Source organism: Geotrypetes seraphini, chromosome 9 (assembly GCF_902459505.1).
Source record: "Geotrypetes seraphini chromosome 9, aGeoSer1.1, whole genome shotgun sequence".
NCBI lineage: Eukaryota > Metazoa > Chordata > Amphibia > Gymnophiona > Dermophiidae > Geotrypetes > Geotrypetes seraphini.
Window position 1 is genome coordinate 59789127 of NC_047092.1, and position 21805 is coordinate 59810931.

Consider the following 21805-nt stretch of genomic DNA (forward strand, 5'->3'; position numbering starts at 1 on the left):
CTTGCATACTACCTTGACCGTACCAGGGCTCACCGCTCGTCCCCTCAGCTCTTTCTGACCTTCGATCCTAACCGTCTGGGTCGTCCTGTCTCTAAACGGACGCTTTCCAACTGGCTTGCTGCCTGTATTGCATTCTGTTATGCTCGGGCCGGTCTCTCACTGGAAGGTGCTGTCACGGCCCACAGGGTCAGAGCTATGGCTGCTTCTGTGGCTTTCCTCCGTTCCACGCCCATCGAGGAAATCTGCAAGGCTGCCACTTGGTCCTCAGTTCACACGTTCACTACTCACTACTGTCTGGATGCCTTCTCCAGACGGGATGGACACTTCGGCCAATCTGTGTTACAAAATTTATTTTCCTAATGGCCAACCATCCCTCCTCCCTCTCTGTTAGCTTGGAGGTCACCCATGCGTAAAGAATATGCTGCCTGCTTGTCCTGGGATAAAGCACAGTTACTTACCGTAACAGGTGTTATCCAGGGACAGCAGGCAGATATTCTTACGTCCCACCCACCTCCCCGGGTTGGCTTCTTAGCTGGCTTATCTTAACTGGGGACCACGCACTCCTCCGTCGGGCGGGAAGGCACTCGCGCATGCGCGGTGCAGCCAACTAGAACTTTCTAGTTAAAAAGGTCCGTACCGGGGCTCCGTCGGTGACGTCACCCATGCGTAAAGAATATCTGCCTGCTGTCCCTGGATAACACCTGTTACGGTAAGTAACTGTGCTTTATGAGCCTCAGCCCCACTATTCCACCGCATCAAAAGTCATTTGATGCGGTGGAGTGGTGGTGCTGAGGCTCATAAACTCTCATAAACTGCCTTTAAATAAATCACTTGAAATACTACCATTTATAATGTTAATACATAAAATTTAATCCCTCCCCTCCCATCCCTTCAAACTCATGTTCAATCAAATATATCACATAAAAATCCTTTCCTTTTTAAACTAAACTTTTAATAAAATTCAAATACGTCCCTCCCATCCCCTCATTCACAATTGTACTTATAAAGTAGTAGAATGGTATCTATTCATTACAATATTTAGTTAATGGTCCCCATATCTCTTTAAATTTATTATAACTCCCCTTTTGTATAGCTATTGTTCTCTCCATTTTATAAATATGACATAACGAATTCCACCAGAAATTATAATTTAGTCTGTTCCAATTACTTTGATCTGTTGTATGGCGACTCCTGTCATTATCAATAAAAGCTTATTATTATTTGATGATATTTGGCTCTTTGTTCTCATTGATGTACCAAATAAAATCGTATCATATGATAATGTTACATGGTTCTCTAATAAACAATTAATTTGGGACCAAATTGATTTCCAAAAGACCATGATAAAGGGACAATAGAATAATAAATGATCTAAAGTCCCTGCTTAAAGATTACAATGCCAGCATCTATTAGACTTAAAGCCTTCCCCCCGACGTTAATTCTGATGTCAGAGAGAAGGTTCTTGGCCAGCGGCATGCAACCCTACTACAATTTCCATAGTCCATATATGTCTTACTGCTGCATTTTGAACTAGTTGTCAATGTGATAGCCGTCTTTTAGAGCAAATGACCAGTTACATTACAGTAGTGTAGTCAAGAGAGGATTAAAATTTAAAAAAAAAATTATTTTCCTAGAAACCATTCAGGGTGACATATACAAAAATGGCAGAAATCAGGAATAACACTGATTATTGACACAATTCAGTAAAAATAAAAAAGCGATACCCTCTTGCATCCCTCTGATCTACCTTTTCTTATCAGTTATGTTAAAGGATTACAAACCCAGCACCCCTCAGATCCTATATTCTTTTTTCAGTTATGTTAAAGTTAACCCTTTTATATGTATCATCACTTTTATTTATGAAGAAATCCATATGCTTTATTTTTATATACAGAGAAAGATTGGGATCAGGTCTTATAATTGAAACTTCAAGAAATATTGACTGTCCCAAGGTAAGTATGAGCTTTGCTTGCTCATTCTTCCTTGCCTATAAATTTTATCTACAAAATCACATTTTAGGGTGTGTTTTTTTCTGCATATAATGAATTTTGGTCTAGCTTACTGAATTAATTGTCAAAACTAATATATGCACTAGAGACCCTCTCTAGACTACTATTAGGCATTCTTATGAGCGTGATTTGAAATTAGAAAGGTAGTATATTAACTTGAAGACTAAAATAGAATCTATTGGAAGAGCATCAACAAAGTTGTGTGGTAAGCATATATACCTTTACTAGAGCAGTGAATATTTTAAGTATGTTTATAGTTTACAGTATTACTAGTATTAAGTTTGCAATACTACTAGGACCCTTTCTTTGACTAGGATAGGGATTGCTATTCATTCTGAAAGAGAGTTCGTATTTAAATATTTGTTTCTGTAATGGTGATTATTGCTTTTTTTATATTACTACTTTTGGTAATTTGCAATATTAAATTGAAAGTCTATTGAAATTCAGTTTGGCTAATTCTCCAGTAATATGCTTTGCATCATGCAGTAGGAATGCATTTTGTTGGCTAATGTGACTCATCAATAAGTGAACCGTGCTAAATGATAACATCACATGGAAAAGAGATTGATCGGCAGTTATTATGTTCTTATATATGCAAACATTTAGGATGAAGTTAGGAGGCAATAGGCTCAGGAGTAATATAAGGAAATATTTTTTTACAGAAAGGGTGATAGATGCAAGGAATAGTCTCCCGGTAGCGCTATAGAAATAATTAGTAGTAATAGTAGTAGGTAGAGATAGTGGAGACAGCCTGTGTCTGAATTCAGTGGCATGGAATGCTGCTACTATTTGGGTTTTTGCCAGGTACTTGTGACTTTGATTAGCCTCCGTGAAGATGGGATACCGGGCTGAATGGGACCATTGGTCTGACCCAGTGAGGCTATTCTTTAAGTGTGGGAGAGGTATATGGGAGAATGGCCCTTAAGAAGTCTACCTTTTTTGGCCATTTTCAAAAATAAAAAAGTCCATATGGAAAAACACACAAATGCAGATGGGCAGACTGGATGGGCTATTTGGTCTTTATCTGCCATTATGTTTCTATGTTTAGAATATGAGTGAGGAATGACCCAGCCTATCATGGGTCACGATGGAAGCAGGTAAGCTTAAAACCTGCAAAATTTAGAACACCTCACCCCGATTTTTCCATAGATCACAACAGGCAGTACTCACTGTCTATCTAGGTTGGGGATAGCTTGCTTCAGTCCTCACAGAAATGGGAAATGGAGAAGACAGTCTCAGTTCTCCAGACCCACCTGATTTAATATCTTGAGACATGGTTGTGTCAGTAGCCCTCCTGAGGTTGGCCTTCATAGAGGAGATTTGCAGAGCTATCCTTCAGCATTTTTTTAAGGTTTGGAATCCAACTCCTTCCACCAGGCCCATTTTGCTTATTTTCCAAACTGTTCCAGCAAAATAAAATAAAATTCTTGATTCTGCAAGTTGTAGACATGTTCAGTTTATTTTCCCCTTTTTGTTTCAGACAGCCTAGTAGGTAGGGATTCCCAGATGTGAGTATATAATGTTTCTGCTTGTCCTCAAAGTTACCTGTAGCAGTTGCTTTCTGAGGACAATGGACATTCTCACATCCCCATCCTCCTCCCTTAGGAATTATAGTTATATCAGCTAATATTAGACTGCCTCGGTCCTGCATGATGATGGCTGATAGGAAGGTGCATGCATGTGTGATCGACAGTCCCAAAGGCTTTGAGAAAAGAACGCTGTTCAACATCTCTGCTGAGGACTCCATTGGATGTTGTCATCCCTAGATGTCAGGCTATATGTCTTGCTGTCCTTGAAGAACACTTACTACATGTGTGTGTGTGTGTGTGTGTGTGTGTGTGTGTGTGTGTGTGTGTGTGTGTGTGTGTGTGTGTGTTTATCCTGTGCTTGTAGCATATGCTTCCCAATTTGTTTAATCTGAAATCTGCTGTTATAAGTGGATCAGTAAATAGTATAAGCATCAAACTAGTAATAAGGAGCTTTTATAGCCAGGACTTACTGTTTTTAGATTGTTCTGCTGTGTATTTCTTAGAATTAAATTTTAAAATTCTGGACCATTCTTAAAGCTTCGCTAGGTCCTTTCTCATGCTATCCACACCATCAAAGGAGTCTACCTTATTTCAGATTTTGGTGTCATCTGCAAAGAGACAAATCTTACCTGACAGCCCTTCAGCAATATCGCTTACAACAATGTTAAGAAGAGCAGGCCCAAGAATTGAACCTTGCAGCACACCCTTTCATCAGAGTGAGTTCCATTTAACACTATCCTGTGTTGTCATTTTCGATAGGACTTAAGGTTGGATGTTTTGGGCAGGACGTCCACAAACCCTAGAGAAAAAATGTCCATTTTCAAAGTTGCCAGACATCTATATTTTATTTTTGAAAATGACCTAGGTATGAGTTTTGGTCCTTAAGAGGTCTCGGGCCAATCTTATTCAATATCTTCATAAATGACCTGGAAGAGGGAACAACAAGCAATATTATCAAGTTTGCAGATGACACAAAACTAGGTCGGGCAGTTGGGACACAAAAGGACAGCGAAGAACTGCAGAAGGATTTGAACCAGCTGGAGAAATGGGCGGAAAAGTGGCAGATGAAGTTTAATATAGAAAAATGCAAAGTAATGCACCTAGGCAGGAAAAACAAGGAGCATGAATATAAAATGTTAGGTGTAACTTTGGGCAAGAGCGAACAAGAAAGAGACCTGGGGGTACTGATAGACAGGACCCTGAAGCTGTCGGCTCAATGCGTAGCGGTGGCAAAGAAAGCAAACAGGATGATGGGCATGATAAAGAAGGGGATCACAAGCAGATCAGCGGACATCATAATGCCGCTTTACAGAGCGATGGTCAGACCACACTTGGAATATTGTATCCAATACTGGTCTCCCTATCTAAAGAAGGATATAACCCTACTGGAGAGGGTACAGAGGAGGGCCACAAAACTAGTAAAAGGTATGGAGAATCTGAGCTACAAGGAACGACTCGGAAAACTGGGTTTGTTCACCCTCGAAAAGAGAAGACTGCGAGGGGCTATGATAGAGACTTTTAAAATACTAAAAGGATTCGACAAAATAGAGCAAGAAACATCGTTATTCACATTGTCAAATGTGACACGGAAACTGAGGAGCATCAGGCCCAGGACAAATGTCAGGAAGTTCTGTTTCACACAGCGAGTGGTGGATGCTTGGAATGCTCTCCCAGAGGAGATTGTGACGGAGACCACCATTCTGGGATTCAAAGGTAAATTGGATGCACACCTTCTTGCAAATCACATTGAGGGATATGGGTTAACAAGGTCTTCATCAGGGAACACCTAGCTTAGCCTCCGTGTGTGCGGGTCGCCGGTCTAGATGGACCTAAGGTCTGATCCGGTGAAGGCATTTCTTATGTTCTTATGTGAAAAACACATAAATTCAAGTTTTGTAGATGCACTCAACTACCTTGACTGATTGTGGCAGAGAAATCCCCATCAGCTGAGCCGGTTTCCGGGATTCCTGCTGGCTCAGCTGAAGGGGATTCCCCCTGCCAGGATCATTTGGAGCCCTACATTCATCTTCCCAAACCCCCCTCCCCAACATCCCTGCCCCTATCACTTGATACCCCTGACATGAGGCAATACCACCCCACACACACATCACCCGACACATACGACATCAGACAACATTGCCCCACACATCCCCCGACATCCCCGTACATTCTGATGCAAAATTGACAGGAGGGAAGCCCATCCCTGCTGAATCTTAGGATGCAGTGAGAGGGGACTAAGGCTCTGAATGGCTCAAAATGGCAGTATGTTTGAATCCCTAGGCCAGAAGGCACAAGCTGCATTAAGAATGGAAGTGAGTAGAAGGAGGAGAATGAGAAGACTGGTATATGGGAATGGTAACAAACTGAAAAATAAAGAAAGGGAAGGTGACTCTTGGCTGCAGTACATTCTTATGTAGTATCTACAGTAAGTACTGGAGGTATAGGAATCCTTTAGAAATTGTATATGCCATGGATTATACCTTTCCAGTCTTGTTTGTAGGTATTGGGTCATGCAGCTATGTCATGGATTAAAAATTTGAAGATGTGGTTCAGTTGTGAGTTGAAAATCAATTCCTTTGTTGGCAAGCAAGATGTTTTTTTGGAGACAGTTATCTGGTTTAAAAAAAACCCCAACAAAAACAGGATTAGATTGTACAGTTATTTAGGCCAATGTCTCGTTTGTATTTTGTTAGTAAATTCTTAGTAAATTGATTTATGTGAGGAAAATCAGATAGTATATCAAAAACAGTGTAGATTTTATAAAGGTCATGGGATTGAAATGATCCTATTATTGCATTGAATACGAGTAGCAGCCGATGTAGGTCAGGATGCTTTAATGGTTTTTTTCAACCTGTCATCAGCATTTGATATGGTTAATCATGGGTTTGGTCCTTGAAGGCTTAGTCTGACTGAGATTCAGAGAGAGGCTTAGACATGGTTAGAATACTTTCTTGTTGGAAAAATACAAGGAGCAGGGAAGGGTTCATGTTCTTCTTTTGAATTACATTACATTACATTAGGGATTTCTATTCCGCCATTACCTTACGGTTCAAGGCGGCTTACAAAAGATTAATAAAATGGGGGTTACAATGGGAGAACTATTGATTAACTAGAGAGGTAAGTAGTAGATCTTTTAACTTCTTCAAGGCTTAGTTCTTTTCCCTTTAACAAAACATATTTTTCTGAGTCCCATTGTCAAATTGTCTGCCACCTAATGTGTAGATAATATCTAACTCATTGTCTTTATAGATCAGAATCAGGAGGCAGCAGTGCAAATAAATAAAGCTTGCAAAATGATTTCATAATAGCTTAAAATTGAATCTCAATAAGTCGGACTTGTTGTGGGTGAATTGATCTGATACAAAGATTAAAAAGAATGTGACACTTGAGGGATTAAGGGGCTCTTTTATTAATGTGCAGTAGGGTTTTACATTTACTATTGATCAACAGCAAAAATGAATGTGCATTAAATGCAAAGCCTGTGTGACAAATACAGGAGGTTCTCTCTCCATCAGCCTTGAATTGACCAAATAAGGCACACAGTTTATATGCAGGCAACACATTACATACTTGGACTGAATTCTATTGGCCCAGGCATGCAATCTCTCAATGACAGATACTCAAGGTGGAGCTGATCCTCCCCCTTTCTGATTGCCTAATCCAGTCTCCTTTGCCAATACACCCTTCCGATCCCCTACTCCCATCTCACCTGTCACCAAACTATCCCTTCCTCTACCATAAAAATACTAGGAGTCACATTAGACACCCACCTGACCATGATCGAACACACAAACCTAGTGGCAAAAAAGTGCTTTTATGCACTATGGAAATTGAAGACCATTAAAAAATATTTCGACCCTCTATCTTTTAGACTTCTGGTTCTAAGTCATTGGTCCTTTCCACATTGGACTACTGCAACATCATTTATGTGGGTTTACCTAAAAAAACTGTAAAAAAAATTAAGACTAGTGCAGAACACGGCCATCCGCTTAATATTCGGAATGTTAGCCCCTACTACATACTGCTACACTGGTTACCAGTGGAGGCGCGAATAATGTTCAAGTTTTCTTGCCTGTGCTTTAAACTGGTGTGGGGAATGGCCCCTACCTATCTCTTACCACATTTCCAGCTACACATTCCCACTAGGACAACCAGAAACTCCAATCTTTTTGCCTACCCAAGGATCACTAATTGCAAATACAGGTCCTTTATGGACAGAACTTTGAAGTCTCAAGCTAGCAAACAGCAGACCTGGCTAGGCAACTACATCAACAGAGCTAGGCTGACCTACGTCGCATTTCGGAAAGAAATTAAGACAGCACTATTCAACAGATTTATCTCCTAATCAGTTACCAGTTCTAAACAATTAACTCCATGCTGATAACTTGAGAAATACGTGTACTGTACTAACTGTATTGTATTTTACTAATTGTAATCTGTAATTCACTGACTGTACTGTATCATCCTCGCCATTTGTATTCTGTAATTCGCTGACTGTACAGCTCTCTTCACTGTGAACCGCCTAGAAGTCGTAAGATTGTGGCGGTATAGAAGAAATAAAGTTATTATTATTATTATCCCTGGTAGCCAGCGGGCTGTAGCAGGAGCAGTTGTCCTTATCTGGAAGATCCATCTAGCAGTACTATCACAAGACCACTGCTAGAGGTCATTGCCACTATATTGAACCTAGAACCAGATGAGGCAGGAGCAAAAGGATGCTGCTCCTGCAGCAGTCCAGTGTGCTAACAGAGTTCATCTCCAGGTAGTAAGAGGTTCAAGGGAGGGGGATAGCCTAGTGGCTAGTGCAATGGCCTGAGAACCAGGGGAACTGAGTCAGATTCCCACCACAGCTCCTTGTGGGCAAGTCACTTAAGCCTTCATTTTCTCAAGAACAAAAAGAGTAACTGTTTATAATATATGTAAATCTCTTTGATTATGACCACAAAAAGACAGTATATCAAATCCCATCCCCTTTCTCTTCATTTCCCTTGGTGGCAGGTGGGGAGGTTTTACCTTATGGGAAGGGTTAGTTAAGGGGAGTTGAGGAATCGGAGAAGGGACCTGATAAGGGAGTCATGAGATCTGATTGAGGGGTTGGGTTGGAAGGGAGGGTCTGAGCTGGGTGGAGTGTTAAGGAATGGAGGATTGGAGGAAGAGACTGGATGAGAGGGGGTAGAGGTTGGGAGGTTTGAGATAGAGGTCTGCACGGGGATCGCGGGAATCCTGCGGTTCCCGCGGGAATCCCTCCTAACCCACGGGACTCCCACGGGACCCCCCTGGGGATGGAAGGCTTTGGAAGCAAGGTTCGTCCATATAATATAATGGACACGTCAGCCTTAGTAAAAGAGGGGGTTTATAAGTTAATTACCTGAACAGAAAACAAAAAAAGGGTTCCACCAAAGAGATTCCACAAGGAAAACAGCAGCACAAACACAAAAGAAACTGGAATTGATGATCCTGTCAGAAGTAATTGCTGCTTTTTATGGGGACGGAAGGGGATGGAGATAATTCCTTGCGGAGATGGGTGGGGACGGAGAGGATCCTGACGGGGACGGTTGGGGACGGAGAGGATCCTGGTGGGGATGGAGAGGATCCTGGCGGGGACGGGCGGGGATGGGTGGGATTTCTGTCCCCGCGCAACTCTCTAGTTTGAGAGTACTAATTGAAGTAGGGCTGTGGCTGCACTTCGAGGTTGCTAGTAGTGTGCTTGCACTTACCACTGTCTTTTGAGGGAGCAGTAAGTGCAGTAATGCTTTCGACAGTTTGTTATGACCCCGCTAGCTGTCACTTCAGCCACTCCTCGGCCTGTGTCATGCGTGTTGCATGTCCCTACTTACGTTAAGCAGCTAGCAAGAACTGGGAGACGCCTCTAACTATGTGCTTGGTTAATTTGTTTGAAACTTTTGGGGTTATTGAAGGCTTTGCTTCTTGAATAAGAATTTGGTTTCGGATGAAACAACTGAATGAACTGAAGGAGTAACCCAATGGTTATAGCATCAAGCTGAGAACCAAGGGAGCCTGGTTCAAATCCCACTACAGTTTATGTTTATTTAAAAAAAACAACTTTATATGCCGCATAACAGCCTAAAAGGATCCAAGCGGTTTGCAATATATAATTCACATTCAAGATAAGAACTTCATTTAAAAATAGAAAAGGAAAGATTAAGAACAAAAGTTAATTTTTTTTTTCCATAAAATATTAGACATGCAACATCTCAATAGTAACAATTCTAATAGTAAAAAAATAAAACAATCAAATCTCAATGAACCATAATTAATACATACAGCTAAAAATTTTCCATTACAAAATTAATCATTACATAAACACAGGTCACAGTCCCAAGCTCTATTCTAAGTTGCGAAAGCCAATTGAAAAAAATGTGCTTTTAAATGTCTTAAAATTTATATATGATTTTTCTTTTCTCAAGTCTATGGGCAAGTTATTCCATAACCGCGGAACTAAATAAAAGAATGCACAATCTCTAGTTGACGCAAGATGTGCCTTCGAGATGTGAGAAACGACTACCCTATTGTCATTCAGAGATCTTAATAAACGCCTTGGGGCGTAAAATAGTACCAAGTTAGAAAGATATGAAGGCAGTAACTAAAATAATGCTTTATGTGCCAACATTAGGATCTTAAATTCGATCCTAAATTCCATTGGTAACCAATGGAATTTTAAATACAAAGGTATCGCGTGATTCCGAATATATTCCCGGCCTAGCAATTTAATTGCAGTATTCTGCACTGTTTGTAAGTGTTTCAACTGTCCTAACCCGATGCCTGAATATACTAAATTACCATAATCTTAACTTTGTGGTCTTGGTCAAATCACTTAATCCATCATTGTCCTGGGTACAAACCTAGATTGTGAGCCCTCCAAGGATAGAAAGATATATGCTGTACTGGAATATATACAATTTTAATACCTTTCAGGTGATATGCAAGAGAAATTAAAATAAAAGTATTTGATGCAAGTAGTATGAATATTGGTGGCCACTGTGATTTATTGTATTATCTTTTATACTGCTTATGTTCTAAATGGAAATGCATTGACATAGGTAATGGGTAATTTTCCTCTACCTGAATCCATCTCCTAGAATGTTCTAGAACAGGGGTAGGCAATTCTGGTCCTCGAGAGCCACAGGCAGGTCAGGTTTTCAGGATATCCACAATGAATATATATGTGACGGAGTTCAAAGAAGCGTGGGATGAACACAGAGGATCTAGAATCAGAAAATAATATTAAATATTGAACTAAGGCCAGTACTGAGCAGACTTGCACGGTCTGCGACTGTGTATGGCCGTTTGGTGGTGGAGGATGGGCTGGGGAGGGCTTCAGTGGCTGGGAGGGTGTAGATGGGCTGGAGTAGGTTTTAACAGAGATTTCAGCAGTTGGAACCCAAGCACAGTACCGGGTAGAGCTTTGGATTCTTGCCCAGAAGTAGCTAAGAAGAAAAAAATTTAAATTGAATCAGGTTGGGCAGACTGGATGGACCATTCAGGTCTTTATCTGCCATCATCTACTATGTTGTCCCTCTCTTTCTTCTTGTTCCTTTCCTATAACCCTTCATTGGAGTTCCTTTCTATCCTAACTCTGTAAACCGTGCCGAGCTCTACGCTTGTGGAGATGGCGCGGTATACAAACCTAAGGTTTAGTTTAGTTTAGTTTAGTATGTTACTATGTTACTATGAGATGGATTTGCATGCACTTCCTCCTTGAGATGCAAATCTATCTCATGCATATTTATTGGACCTGCCTGTGGCTCTCAAAGACCGGAATTGACTACCCTTGTACTAGATAGACTTACCTGGGCTCCCATTACTGAAATTCACTTCTCCCTGAATTAAGAGGTGAGTCAGACAGATGATTAAAATGTTCTAAAAACATGTCTGTTTGTGCTTGCCTATGAAGAAGCTTGATATCTATGAGTGGATCTTAATGAGCTTATTTTAGTCTTTAAATCCCCAGATTAAAGAACACCAAACTTCCTGGAGTCAGTCCAAAGTGACAATTCTAATTTCCTCTCCTCACATTGTATTCTTATCTTCCTCCCTCTCCTATTTATCTTTTTTTTTACTCTGTTATAACATAATAAAATTAAACCAATATGGCTTGAAAGGCAGTATTTATCAAGAAATAAAAGTAACCTAATATAATATTGTTGTTCACCTTGGGTTTAGCAGAATGAGGTGTGTCCTGAAATGTAATAACTGATTGAATGCAGCTTTGATATATGCATTTTAGTAAACAATATCTAAGTAATGAGGCTGGGTTTCAACCTAGAATTCCCCTAGAATACAATTTGTACAGTAAGTAACTGATGTTTTCGAAGCACAAACATGTGTATTGAGCAGAGGGGTTGGGGTATGGAAATAGAATCCTTAATTATAGGTGATCTTTTCTCCTTCCCTTTCATATCACCTTTATAATGTAACTTGAGATTCACTTGTATATGCAAACATCATCATCCTTCTTTGCCTTCTTTTTTTTTTTTTTTTGCTTAGGATCTGATGAAGGGAGTTTAGTCCAGTAAAAGAAACTGCACTTGTTTTTTGTGTATTGAGTTTACCTCAAGAAGAGAGCACATACAATATAATCACATAGCCATGATGCAGAGATACTTTACACTTTTGTAATAATAGTGCCAGTGTAATAATAGTGTAATAATATGTCAACCAAACTTACGCCATACTCACCAAATAGACCACTCTGCTCCCAGGAAGAAACACACCTCCAGTCTATGCCCTTCAACACTACAGAACACCAGACAATAATTCTACTCCCATTTCCTAATTAACCCCACAGAAAAAATCCCTCGAAGAGCTGAACTTTAGAAAAGCAATAAAAACTTGCCTACTACCATATGTCTTTAAAAAAGAAAGGTATACTGGAACCAGACACTCTCTATATAGCATGCTAGGAAATTCACTTTTTATCATAAACATGACATATTGTAACCATTTGGACTGTATATTATGTGTGAGCGATACTCATTGGGGAAAATGGGATAGAAAACAAAATACATAAAATAATGCTGCTGGCTTAGAGCGGGGGGAGGGGGATGAGAGGGAAAGATGTTGGAATATGTGAAGGATAGAGGGAGGCTAGTAAAGATGCTGGACTTTGAGTGGGAGGAAAGAGGGAGAAACTAGACACAGAGGAGTAAGTGGCAGAGGGAACGGCATGGGGAGAAAAGAAACTTGAAATGGAATTAAGAAAAGATGGAGGAAAGCAGAAACCAGATACAGGGATCCACATGATCAGAAAAATAAAATAACCAGATGACAAAGGTAGAAAGTAATTTAAATTTTTTTGTGTGTTAAAATGTCAGTTTTTAGAACGTACATCTGCCTGAGCTTGAGGGTATTCAGTTGAAATTTGTTCAGCTTAAGAGGTACTTCGCTTGAAGAAGCTTGGGAAATACTGGGATTAAGTTACTCCTTAACAAGAACATGTAATCATCAAGGCTCAGTTTGCTCTATCACTTCAATAGATATAGACCTTGCCTCATCACAGAATCATGTCTAGAAACTTTATTTTAAAGCTGTGCTCCAGAGTTTTCTGAAGCTGTTGAAAAACATTGGCTAGAAAACATTCTATCTTTATATATATATACTAGTCTTATAGCCCGTTACATTAATGTGTGTGTGTGTCTGTGTTTATTTCTTTCTGTCCTTAGCCGCTTTCTGTATTTGTGTCTTTCTTTCTGTCTTTCTTTTTCCTCAGCTGTCCACCCATTCTCCCTTCCTTTTACCTTCCCTGTGTCCACCAACACCCCTTCACTGCTCCCCTTATCCAGCAGCAGCCCTTCTCCCTTTTTATTATCTCCCCCCTGTCCAGCAGCACCTCTTTCCTATCCCCCTGTCCAGCAGTAGGCCTCCCTTCCTTTTTCTTTCCCCCAATCTCTTCCCCTGTCCATCAGCACCTCTTTCCTGTCCCCCTCTCCAGCACCCCCCCCCCCCCCCTGAGATACAGTAAGTAATGTAATCCAACCAGCATTTTCCACTGCTATCTCCACTTTTTCCTCTTCAGGTTCTTGGCCTGCAAGGTCCTGGAGCACTACTGCCAGGTTGTGCCTGGCTGTTTCTATGGGAGAAGCCTGGGTTCTAAGTTCTTTCCTCCACTCCTACGTTTCTTTTGTCAGCCCCCTACAGAGTCACCTGATGCTAGGCAGTTACTCTTCGACCGTTTCCTCCGCTTACTGCCTGGCACATCTTCCTCTTCCAACTTCTCCCCTAAGTGTGCAGTATTATGAGGAGTGGTGGAGGGTTTACCTTGCAGCTTCCGTGGCCGACAGCCACGGCGGCCTGCATCCTCGTGGGAGGAAGGCGGCCGCAGCCTCGCACCACTGGTCAGGTTGGAGTTTGTTCGGTGTCAAGGTGGGACTCGGTTTCCCACACAGCGCCGCGCTGTGCTTGGAGCGTCTTTGGCGGAGAGGGGAGAGGCCTGTGCGGGAGGAGAAGCCCCAGAGCCGCTGCCATGCAGCGGCTGTACACCGCGCTCCTCAGTATGAGTGGCAGCAGCTGGCAAAGGACCAGCTCGTTCGCCAACTTGGGCTCGGGGCCTTCCGCTGTTGGAGGAGCGGAGCGGACTTCTGTAGGCGATCGGGTGGGAGGCTCAACGGGGATTGGGGGGAGGGGCAAAGACGACGATGACAAAGAAAGAACCGTAGGCGCGCATGCGCACTCCTGCAATGACACGGACCTACATCACACAGATCAGGGATTACAGATCACGCAGTGTGAGTGCGCATGCGCGTCTACCGTTTTATTATATAGGAGATATATATATATATTTTTTTTTTATTTTTATTTTTTTTAAATTTATTTTTTAAACCCTCCTGCTGTCAGTGCATTTGTGTTATGATGGAATGTGAAGTTTTGGGGGGAGGGTGGGGAGAGTATTGTTTGTTGCTTCTTCTAAGGGAAGATTTTGATCCAGACAGTATTAAACATCTTCTCAAAGCGGTATAAAACATAGACCTGTATGTTAAAAATAAATCTAAAGCGAGATCGTTGGTTTAATTTCCAGGGTCCACTTTAAATGTGCCTGCCTAACTTTCAAGATTCTTCATGGCATCCTTCCTCCTGTTATTCCACTATCTTGGAATTCCTCAAATCCTAATTCCACCAGATCCACCCAAAAATTAAAACTATTCTTCCCTTCATTAAAAGGTATATCCCACATTGGTAAACTAGGGACTTCCCTCCCCTTCAGAATCACTGAGCTCTGGAATAATCTTGCCTCCCCGCTTCGTAGCTTGGGCTCCCTCCAACTGTTCCGTAGGCATCTAAAAACTTGGCTATTCTCACAAATGTAACATTTCCTTCCCTCTCTGGTACACCAAGCCCCTCTAAACTCTCTTCATACTTATTCCTATAATCCCCCTTTGGAGTTCCTTTCTATCCCAATTCTGTAAACTGTGCCGAGCTCTACCACTGTGGAGAAGATGCGGTATATAAACCCAAGATTTAGTTTAGTTTAGTTTAAAGTAGCTGATTCCTGAATGTCTTCTCTCTTAAACCTTTCCTGAGAGAACCCCAGTCAGTCAGGTTTTTGAGGATATCTATAATAAATATGAAAGAGATAAATTTGCATGCACTGCCTTCTTGGTATGCAAATTGGTCTCCTATATATTCATTGTGAATATCTTGAAAACTTCCTCTCCCCAATCATTATCTATTAGATATAGTTTACTTGTCTTTTTAAGGTATACAGTCAAACCTCGTTTTGCGAATAACGTGGTTTGCGAGTGTTTTACAAGACGAGCAAAACACTCGAGCAAATTTTAACTCGCAAAGCGAGCATTGACTCGATAAGCGAGCTGCCACCACACCACCCCAGGAACCGGCTTCGCTTCTCCCCCGAGGCCACCAGCTTCTCCCTCCCTGCTCCCACCTTTCACGACCGAGATCAGTGCTGCTGTCCACCTCCTCCTCCCTCCCACTGACAGGCCCTGTGCTTACCTGTGTGCTGGTGCTTAAAGTAACGGCTGCTAGTTCTATGCTGGGCTGCTGCAGGGCCTTGAGCATCTGCACATGCTCAAGGCCCCACAGCAGCCCAGCATAGAACCAGCGGCAGGCACTTTAAGCACCAGCGCACTTGTAAGCACAGGGCAGGTCAGTGGGAGGAGGAAGTGTATAGCACCACTGATCTCGGTAGCGAAGGGTGAGAGCAGCGCCGGTGGCCTTGGGGAAGAAGCGAAGCCGGTTCCCGGGGTGGTCTCGGGGGGGGGAGGGGGAGGTTCAAAGTGGAGGACAGCAGTGGGAGAAGTGTTGGACAACAAGAAGACAGAAGAAGGGATATGGGTGGGGGGGGGGGGGGGAGGGAGGAAGAGAGATGTATTGTCAGTGGAACGAATTATCCAATTTGCCATTATGGCCTATGGGGAACTTTGCTTTGATATATGAGCACTTTGGATTACGAGCATGCTTCTGGAACGAATTATGCTCACAAAACAAGGTACCACTGTATTACTATTCTTTATTAGACATTATCAGTTTTTACTAAATATTTGTTTTGTTTTACTTCACCCTAGCTAATTTGGAAATGGCAGCTAATCAAAGGTAAATAATAAGTAAATACAAGCGCACAGTTAATTTTGGGCACAAGAATACAAAGAAAAGGATAAAGTTGGCACCTGTTTCAAAATTTAATTAGAATGCCATAGCAAAGACCCCAGATCATAACTACATGTTCTCACCTTTCATAAACACCCATATGTTCATATCTTTCATAGTTCATGGATTCAGAGATGTAGAAATGTAGGCAGCCTATTACTTTACCTTACAGAAATAATGTACGAGTATATATAGAAGGCAAACGGTATTAACAGTCTGAAGCTGTGATAATGACATTACTAATGGAACTTCAGACTTGGACTACTTCAACCATCTTTCAAAGTGTAAAACTGTAAGTAGGACCTCCTACCAAGATGATAGGTTAGATTTAAGTAGCAGTAATTACAGCTTCAGGCCCCACTTACATTGTATCTCTTATACACAGCTGAATTGCTTACACCCTCAGCATTTTTGTATTATTTTATGTCCATTTTTGAGAACACCATTACATCATCTGTTACTTGATTTTCAACTGAAATAGGGTAATGTTTAAATAAAACAAACAGAACAAATTAAAAACAAGCAAAAGTTATTCATGTTTCTTTGGTTTCATTAACCTTTCCTATCATAATAAATTTACGTTACGCTGGTTCCAATTGTAATTATTTTAGCAAAGTTTTGTATTATTTTCCGTTACCATTTACGGCTATTACAAACATAATGTAAATAAGTCATAAGTCTGTAAATTCAAATATTTTGTGTTCTTGTCGTGTACTGTATGTCCCATGCCATGGGACAAACGATGGCAAGGACATTTTTGGAATGTCCCGTCAGCCGGGACACACGATAGGAAAAGGTTAAGCTATATCCACTACTTCCCCCACAAACCTGATAACAGGTGTCCTCTAATCTCCCTTCATTGGTTTTCTCCCTATTTACCTAATCCTAAGGGTCCAAAATAGGATAGGAATTGTCCTCAGTAGTGTTTCCATTTTGTAGTATTGTGCTGGTGGGACAGGAGTGACCGGGAATTGATTTCTGCCAGCTCGGTTGGAATAAGTGCTGGGATCTGGCAACATGGGCCTTCATTTGCAACAAACTGGGGCATTTTCCACTAAACAGGCCCCTCTCCCCAATGATCCCCAACTGCTTTGGGCTTCTCCTTAACTTAGCCATCCCTGGGGTTCAAATGAGGCAGAAGCTGAGGGTATTGGGATGTTAGTTGTTAATGCATGCTGCCAACATTGTGCACTAAAAATTAAAACAAAATCAAATGAAAACATTTAAAACCAGAAATGCAAAAGAATACCCCATAAACCTCTTAAGGTTATATGGAAATCATGTCATATAGTTTAAAGCATTAATATGCTCTAAATGTTATTTTCAAACTAGGCTCTTAGGACCGGATTCTGAAATTGGCACCAAAAATAGGCGCCTAAAGTTAGGCACCTATTGTATTTCAATCCCACTTAGGCGCCCATTACAGAATCGTGCTTAGCGGTGCTTAACTTAAAAACTTAGGCCCCTTTAATATAGGCCAGGGTTTTTTTTAAGCCTACATTATAGACTCCTAAGTCCTTTAGAGAATTGTGCTAGCTGTGCCTAAGTCTTTCACCACTCCTAACCATGCTTACTTTGGTGTTAGGCATCAGTAAGCACCTTTCTTTTGTAGAACCGTGCCTGAGAATGGGCACCTATCTCTGTTTTGTTTTTTTCAATTATGCTCTTGTTAAAGCTCATAATTGAAGCCAATTTACTAATTAAGTTAGGTTACCATTTATTGAGGCACCTATCTTCAAACACCTCTTATAGAATTTCCCCCTTAATGTATTCCTGTTCTTTGACTTTTGGGCCATGGTTGTTTAGTTTTTGGGTTAACACAGATTCTCTTTTACTTTGAGTTGTCTATCTGTGTTCTAACTAGAAGCCCAGATCCAGGCTCATACAAAATATTAAGTGTAAGAAACAATTTTAAAATAGCAAACAAGCTTACATTGCTTACTTCATATTATAGGAGCATACTTAAAGAGCAGTTAGTTTAGATGGCCATAGCAGTGGGAAGCACCTGTACCTAAGCATCGTATTCTTTTCATCTGCAGTAATGGTTCAAGGAAATAAATGTGATTACTCATGTTGATATTTCAAAGCATTTCATAGCAATTTTCTCTCATAAGAAAATGAATTGGACTATAATGCAGATATGACTTTTGTTCTGCAAAACTTCTGTTCTGCATAAATATTTAGTCCATTGATCTTCTTGTCATATTATGAAAAGGTTTAAGTGAATCATGATATTTTGAACCTGTGATAGAGATCTACTCTTAAAGGATAAATCTGTCTTAGATGCCCACATTTGCACATTATGTGCATGAATGTTTGGAATACCACTACTTTATGTGTGTATGTGTGCACATACCCATCTAAGTACTAGCAGAGCACCTAAGCTTTATTCTGCAGATACTCACTTAAATTATGAGCGCGTATTTGCAAGGAAGCGTACTCAGAGGCGGGTACCCACTTATGCAGTAAACTTGCAGAATAGAGTAAGTTCTCCAAGGACAACAGTTATATATTCTCACATGGGTGATGTCATCTACAGAACCCAGGTACAGATAGTCAAAAGGTGTACTTTCACTTTAAATTTTTTAGGATTGCCCATACTAAGCACATGCTGGTGTCTTTCTACCTGTCATTGGCTCACGTGACCTGCAGTTCTTAGTTTTCTCAGAGCTGAGAAGCTGTGTTCTATGGTTCTCCTCAGCTTGTCAAACTTGTGGGTGCCTTCCCTTCAGGTATTTTTCTTCAGTTCATCATTGTTGTTTTCTTAGAGTTTTTCCAATTTGTTGAGATGCCCCCATTTTTGGACTTTCTTTTATGGGGGCTTAGGGTCCCCCCTCCTCTCAAGGGTTTTTTTTTGTTCCAGAAACATCAAATCTTTTTTAGGTTGCGTTTTACTGAAGCTCCTCAGACCATTAAACCCTTTGACTTCAGGTCAGCAGTTTTCCCTTCGATGTCCAAGGTGCCTAGTAGTTTCAAACTGTGCACTTGATTCAATAGAACCATTTCAGATACTGATCCACACAACTGGTATGTACAGTGTCTTCGTCCTGACCTTCAAGATGTTTCATGCACCCCCTGCTCTTATATGCAGAAGAGGGACATCGAGCTTGGCTGGAGACTCCGACCCCAACGCTCAACTTCAATCTACTCCAGCATCAATACCTGCAGCGACTGCATCAACAATACAGGGCAGGAACTCAATGTCTTCATAGTCAGTGCTTCTTCAATCAGGGGAGCCTTGTAAGAGAGCTAAGAAGCACAAACATGCCTTCCCTACCAGACACACTGTTCCTATTAAGAACATAAGAAGTTGCCTCCGCATGGCAGACCAGAGGTTCCATCTCGCCCAGCGGTCCGCTCCCACGGCGGCCCATCAAGCCCATTGCCTGAGCAGTGGTCCTTGACTATTTCTATAACCTATCTCTACTCCTATCCCTATAACCTACGTCAACTCTTATCTGTACCCCTCAATCCCTTTGTCCTCTAGGAACCTATCCAAACCTTCTTTGAAGCCCTGTAGCATGCTCCTGCTTATCACAGCCTCCGTAAGCGTGTTCCATGTATCCACCACCCTCTGGGTGAAAAAGTACTTCCTAGCGTTTGTTTTAAACCTATCCCCTTTCAATTTCTCCGAGTGCCCCCTTGTACTTGTGGTTCCCCATAATTTGAAAAATCTGTCTCTGCCTACTTTTTCTATGCCCTTCAGGATCTTGAAGGTTTCTATCATGTCTCCTCTAAGTCTCCGCTTCTCCAGGGAGAACAGCCCCAGCTTTTTTAGTCTGTCGGTATATGAGAGGTTTTCCATACCCTTTATCAGCTTAGTTGCTCTTTTCTGGACTCCCTCAAGTACTGCCATGTCCTTCTTGAGGTACGGCGGCCAGTACTGCACACAGTACTCCAGGTGCGGGCGCACCATTGCACGATACAGTGGCAGGATGACTTCCTTCGTCCTGGTCATGATGCCCTTTTTAATGATATGTAGCATTTTGTTTGCTTTCCTTGAGGCTGTGGCGCACTGTGCCGACGCCTTCAATGTTGTGTCTACCATCACTCCCAGGTCTCTTTCAAGGTTACTTACCCCTAGCAGTGATCCCCCCATTTTGTAAGTGAACATCGGGTTCTTTTTCCCTACATGCATGACCTTGCATTTCCCTATGTTGAAGCTCATTTGCCACTTTTTGGCCCACTCTTCCAGTGTTGTCAGATCCTTTTGGAGATCTTCGCAGTCTTCCGTGGTTTTAAGCCTGCTGTATAGTTTGGTGTCATCCGCAAATTTGATGACCTCACATTTTGTTCCCGCCTCCAGGTCGTTAATAAATATATTGAACAGGAGCGGTCCCAGAACCGACCCCTGCGGCACTCCGCTCATGACCCATTGCCAGTCTGAGTAATGTCCCTTTACTCCAACCCTCTGTTTCCTGTCTGCCAGCCAGTTTTTGATCCATCGGTAGACCTCCCCTTGCACCCCGTGGTTCCATAGCTTCTTAAGCAGTCTTTCATGTGGCACCTTGTCGAAGGCTTTTTGAAAGTCAAAGTAAATGATGTCTATGGATTCCCCTTTATCCACCAGGCTGTTTACCCCCTCAAAGAAGTATAATAAGTTTGTGAGGCATGACCTACCCTTGCAAAAGCCATGCTGACTCGACTTAAGCTGTCCATTGTTTTCGATGTGTTCACAGATGCTGTCCTTAATCAGCGCTTCCATCGTCTTTCCCGGGACCGAGGTCAAGCTCACCGGCCTGTAGTTTCCTGGGTCACCCCTTGAACCCTTCTTGAAGATGGGAGTGACATTTGCTATTTTCCAGTCCTCCGGGATCTCTCCAGTTTTTAAGGATAGGTTGCATATTTGTCGAAGTGGCTCTGCTATTTCGTTCCTTGAGTACCCTTGGGTGAATGCCGTCCGGACCTGGCGATTTGTCGCTCTTTAGCCTGTCTATCTGCCTGAGGACATCCTCTTGGCTTACCTCTAGTTGGACCAGCTTATCCTCCTGATCTCCATTTATGATCTCCAAGTTTCCAAGTTTATTAGTTTTTAATATCCCGACCATAAAACAAATGTCTGGCCGGTTAACAATGTTTTGTAAAGGCTAAAAAATTTATAAAATGAAGTGAACGTAAATGACGTAGACTAGACAAACTGGAAAGTGAGGAAAGTATGGGAAGGAGGGGAGAAATTACATAATTTAGTAAGAAGAGAGAAGACGGGGAGGGGATAGAACACGAAGGATAGGGTAGCTTTGTTGAGGCAAATACTTACTCGCGGTAAGAAGCAGAAAAAAGAGAGAGAAAGAAAGAAAAAGGGGAAGAAAAGAAAGAAAAAGGGGAAGAGAAAAAAATATATATATATATTTAGAGCAAGATTTGGGAGAAGCAAAAGAGTGATTTAGGTTCATTCGAAGGCATCTTGAAATAAAAAAGTCTTTAAGCTAGTCTTGAATTTGATTAAATTTTGTTCATCGCGTAAAAATTGTGGAAGAGAGTTCCATAAAGTAGGTGCAGTTACTGCAAAATTAGTTTTTCGGGCGTAGTAGAATTCTTTTAGGGAAGGGATGAAAAGGAGTTTTTGGTCAGTGGATCTTAACGTACGAGGAGAACATTGTGGAATTAATAGTTTATCAAGAAATAGTGGTTGATGAAAAAGTT

At 41.5% G+C, this 21805-nt stretch overlaps 1 protein-coding gene across 4 annotated transcripts in view; it reads left to right on the forward strand.

Annotated features, from left to right (window-relative positions):
* Positions 1-21805, forward strand: part of PNPLA8 (patatin like phospholipase domain containing 8) — a 163541-nt gene that overhangs the window by 72128 nt on the left and 69608 nt on the right. For all 4 annotated transcript variants that reach the window (XM_033959135.1, XM_033959132.1, XM_033959133.1 and 1 more), the window contains one exon: positions 1895-1952. In XM_033959135.1, the coding sequence (XP_033815026.1) occupies positions 1895-1952 (58 nt within the window). The remainder of the gene's footprint in view (positions 1-1894; positions 1953-21805) is intronic.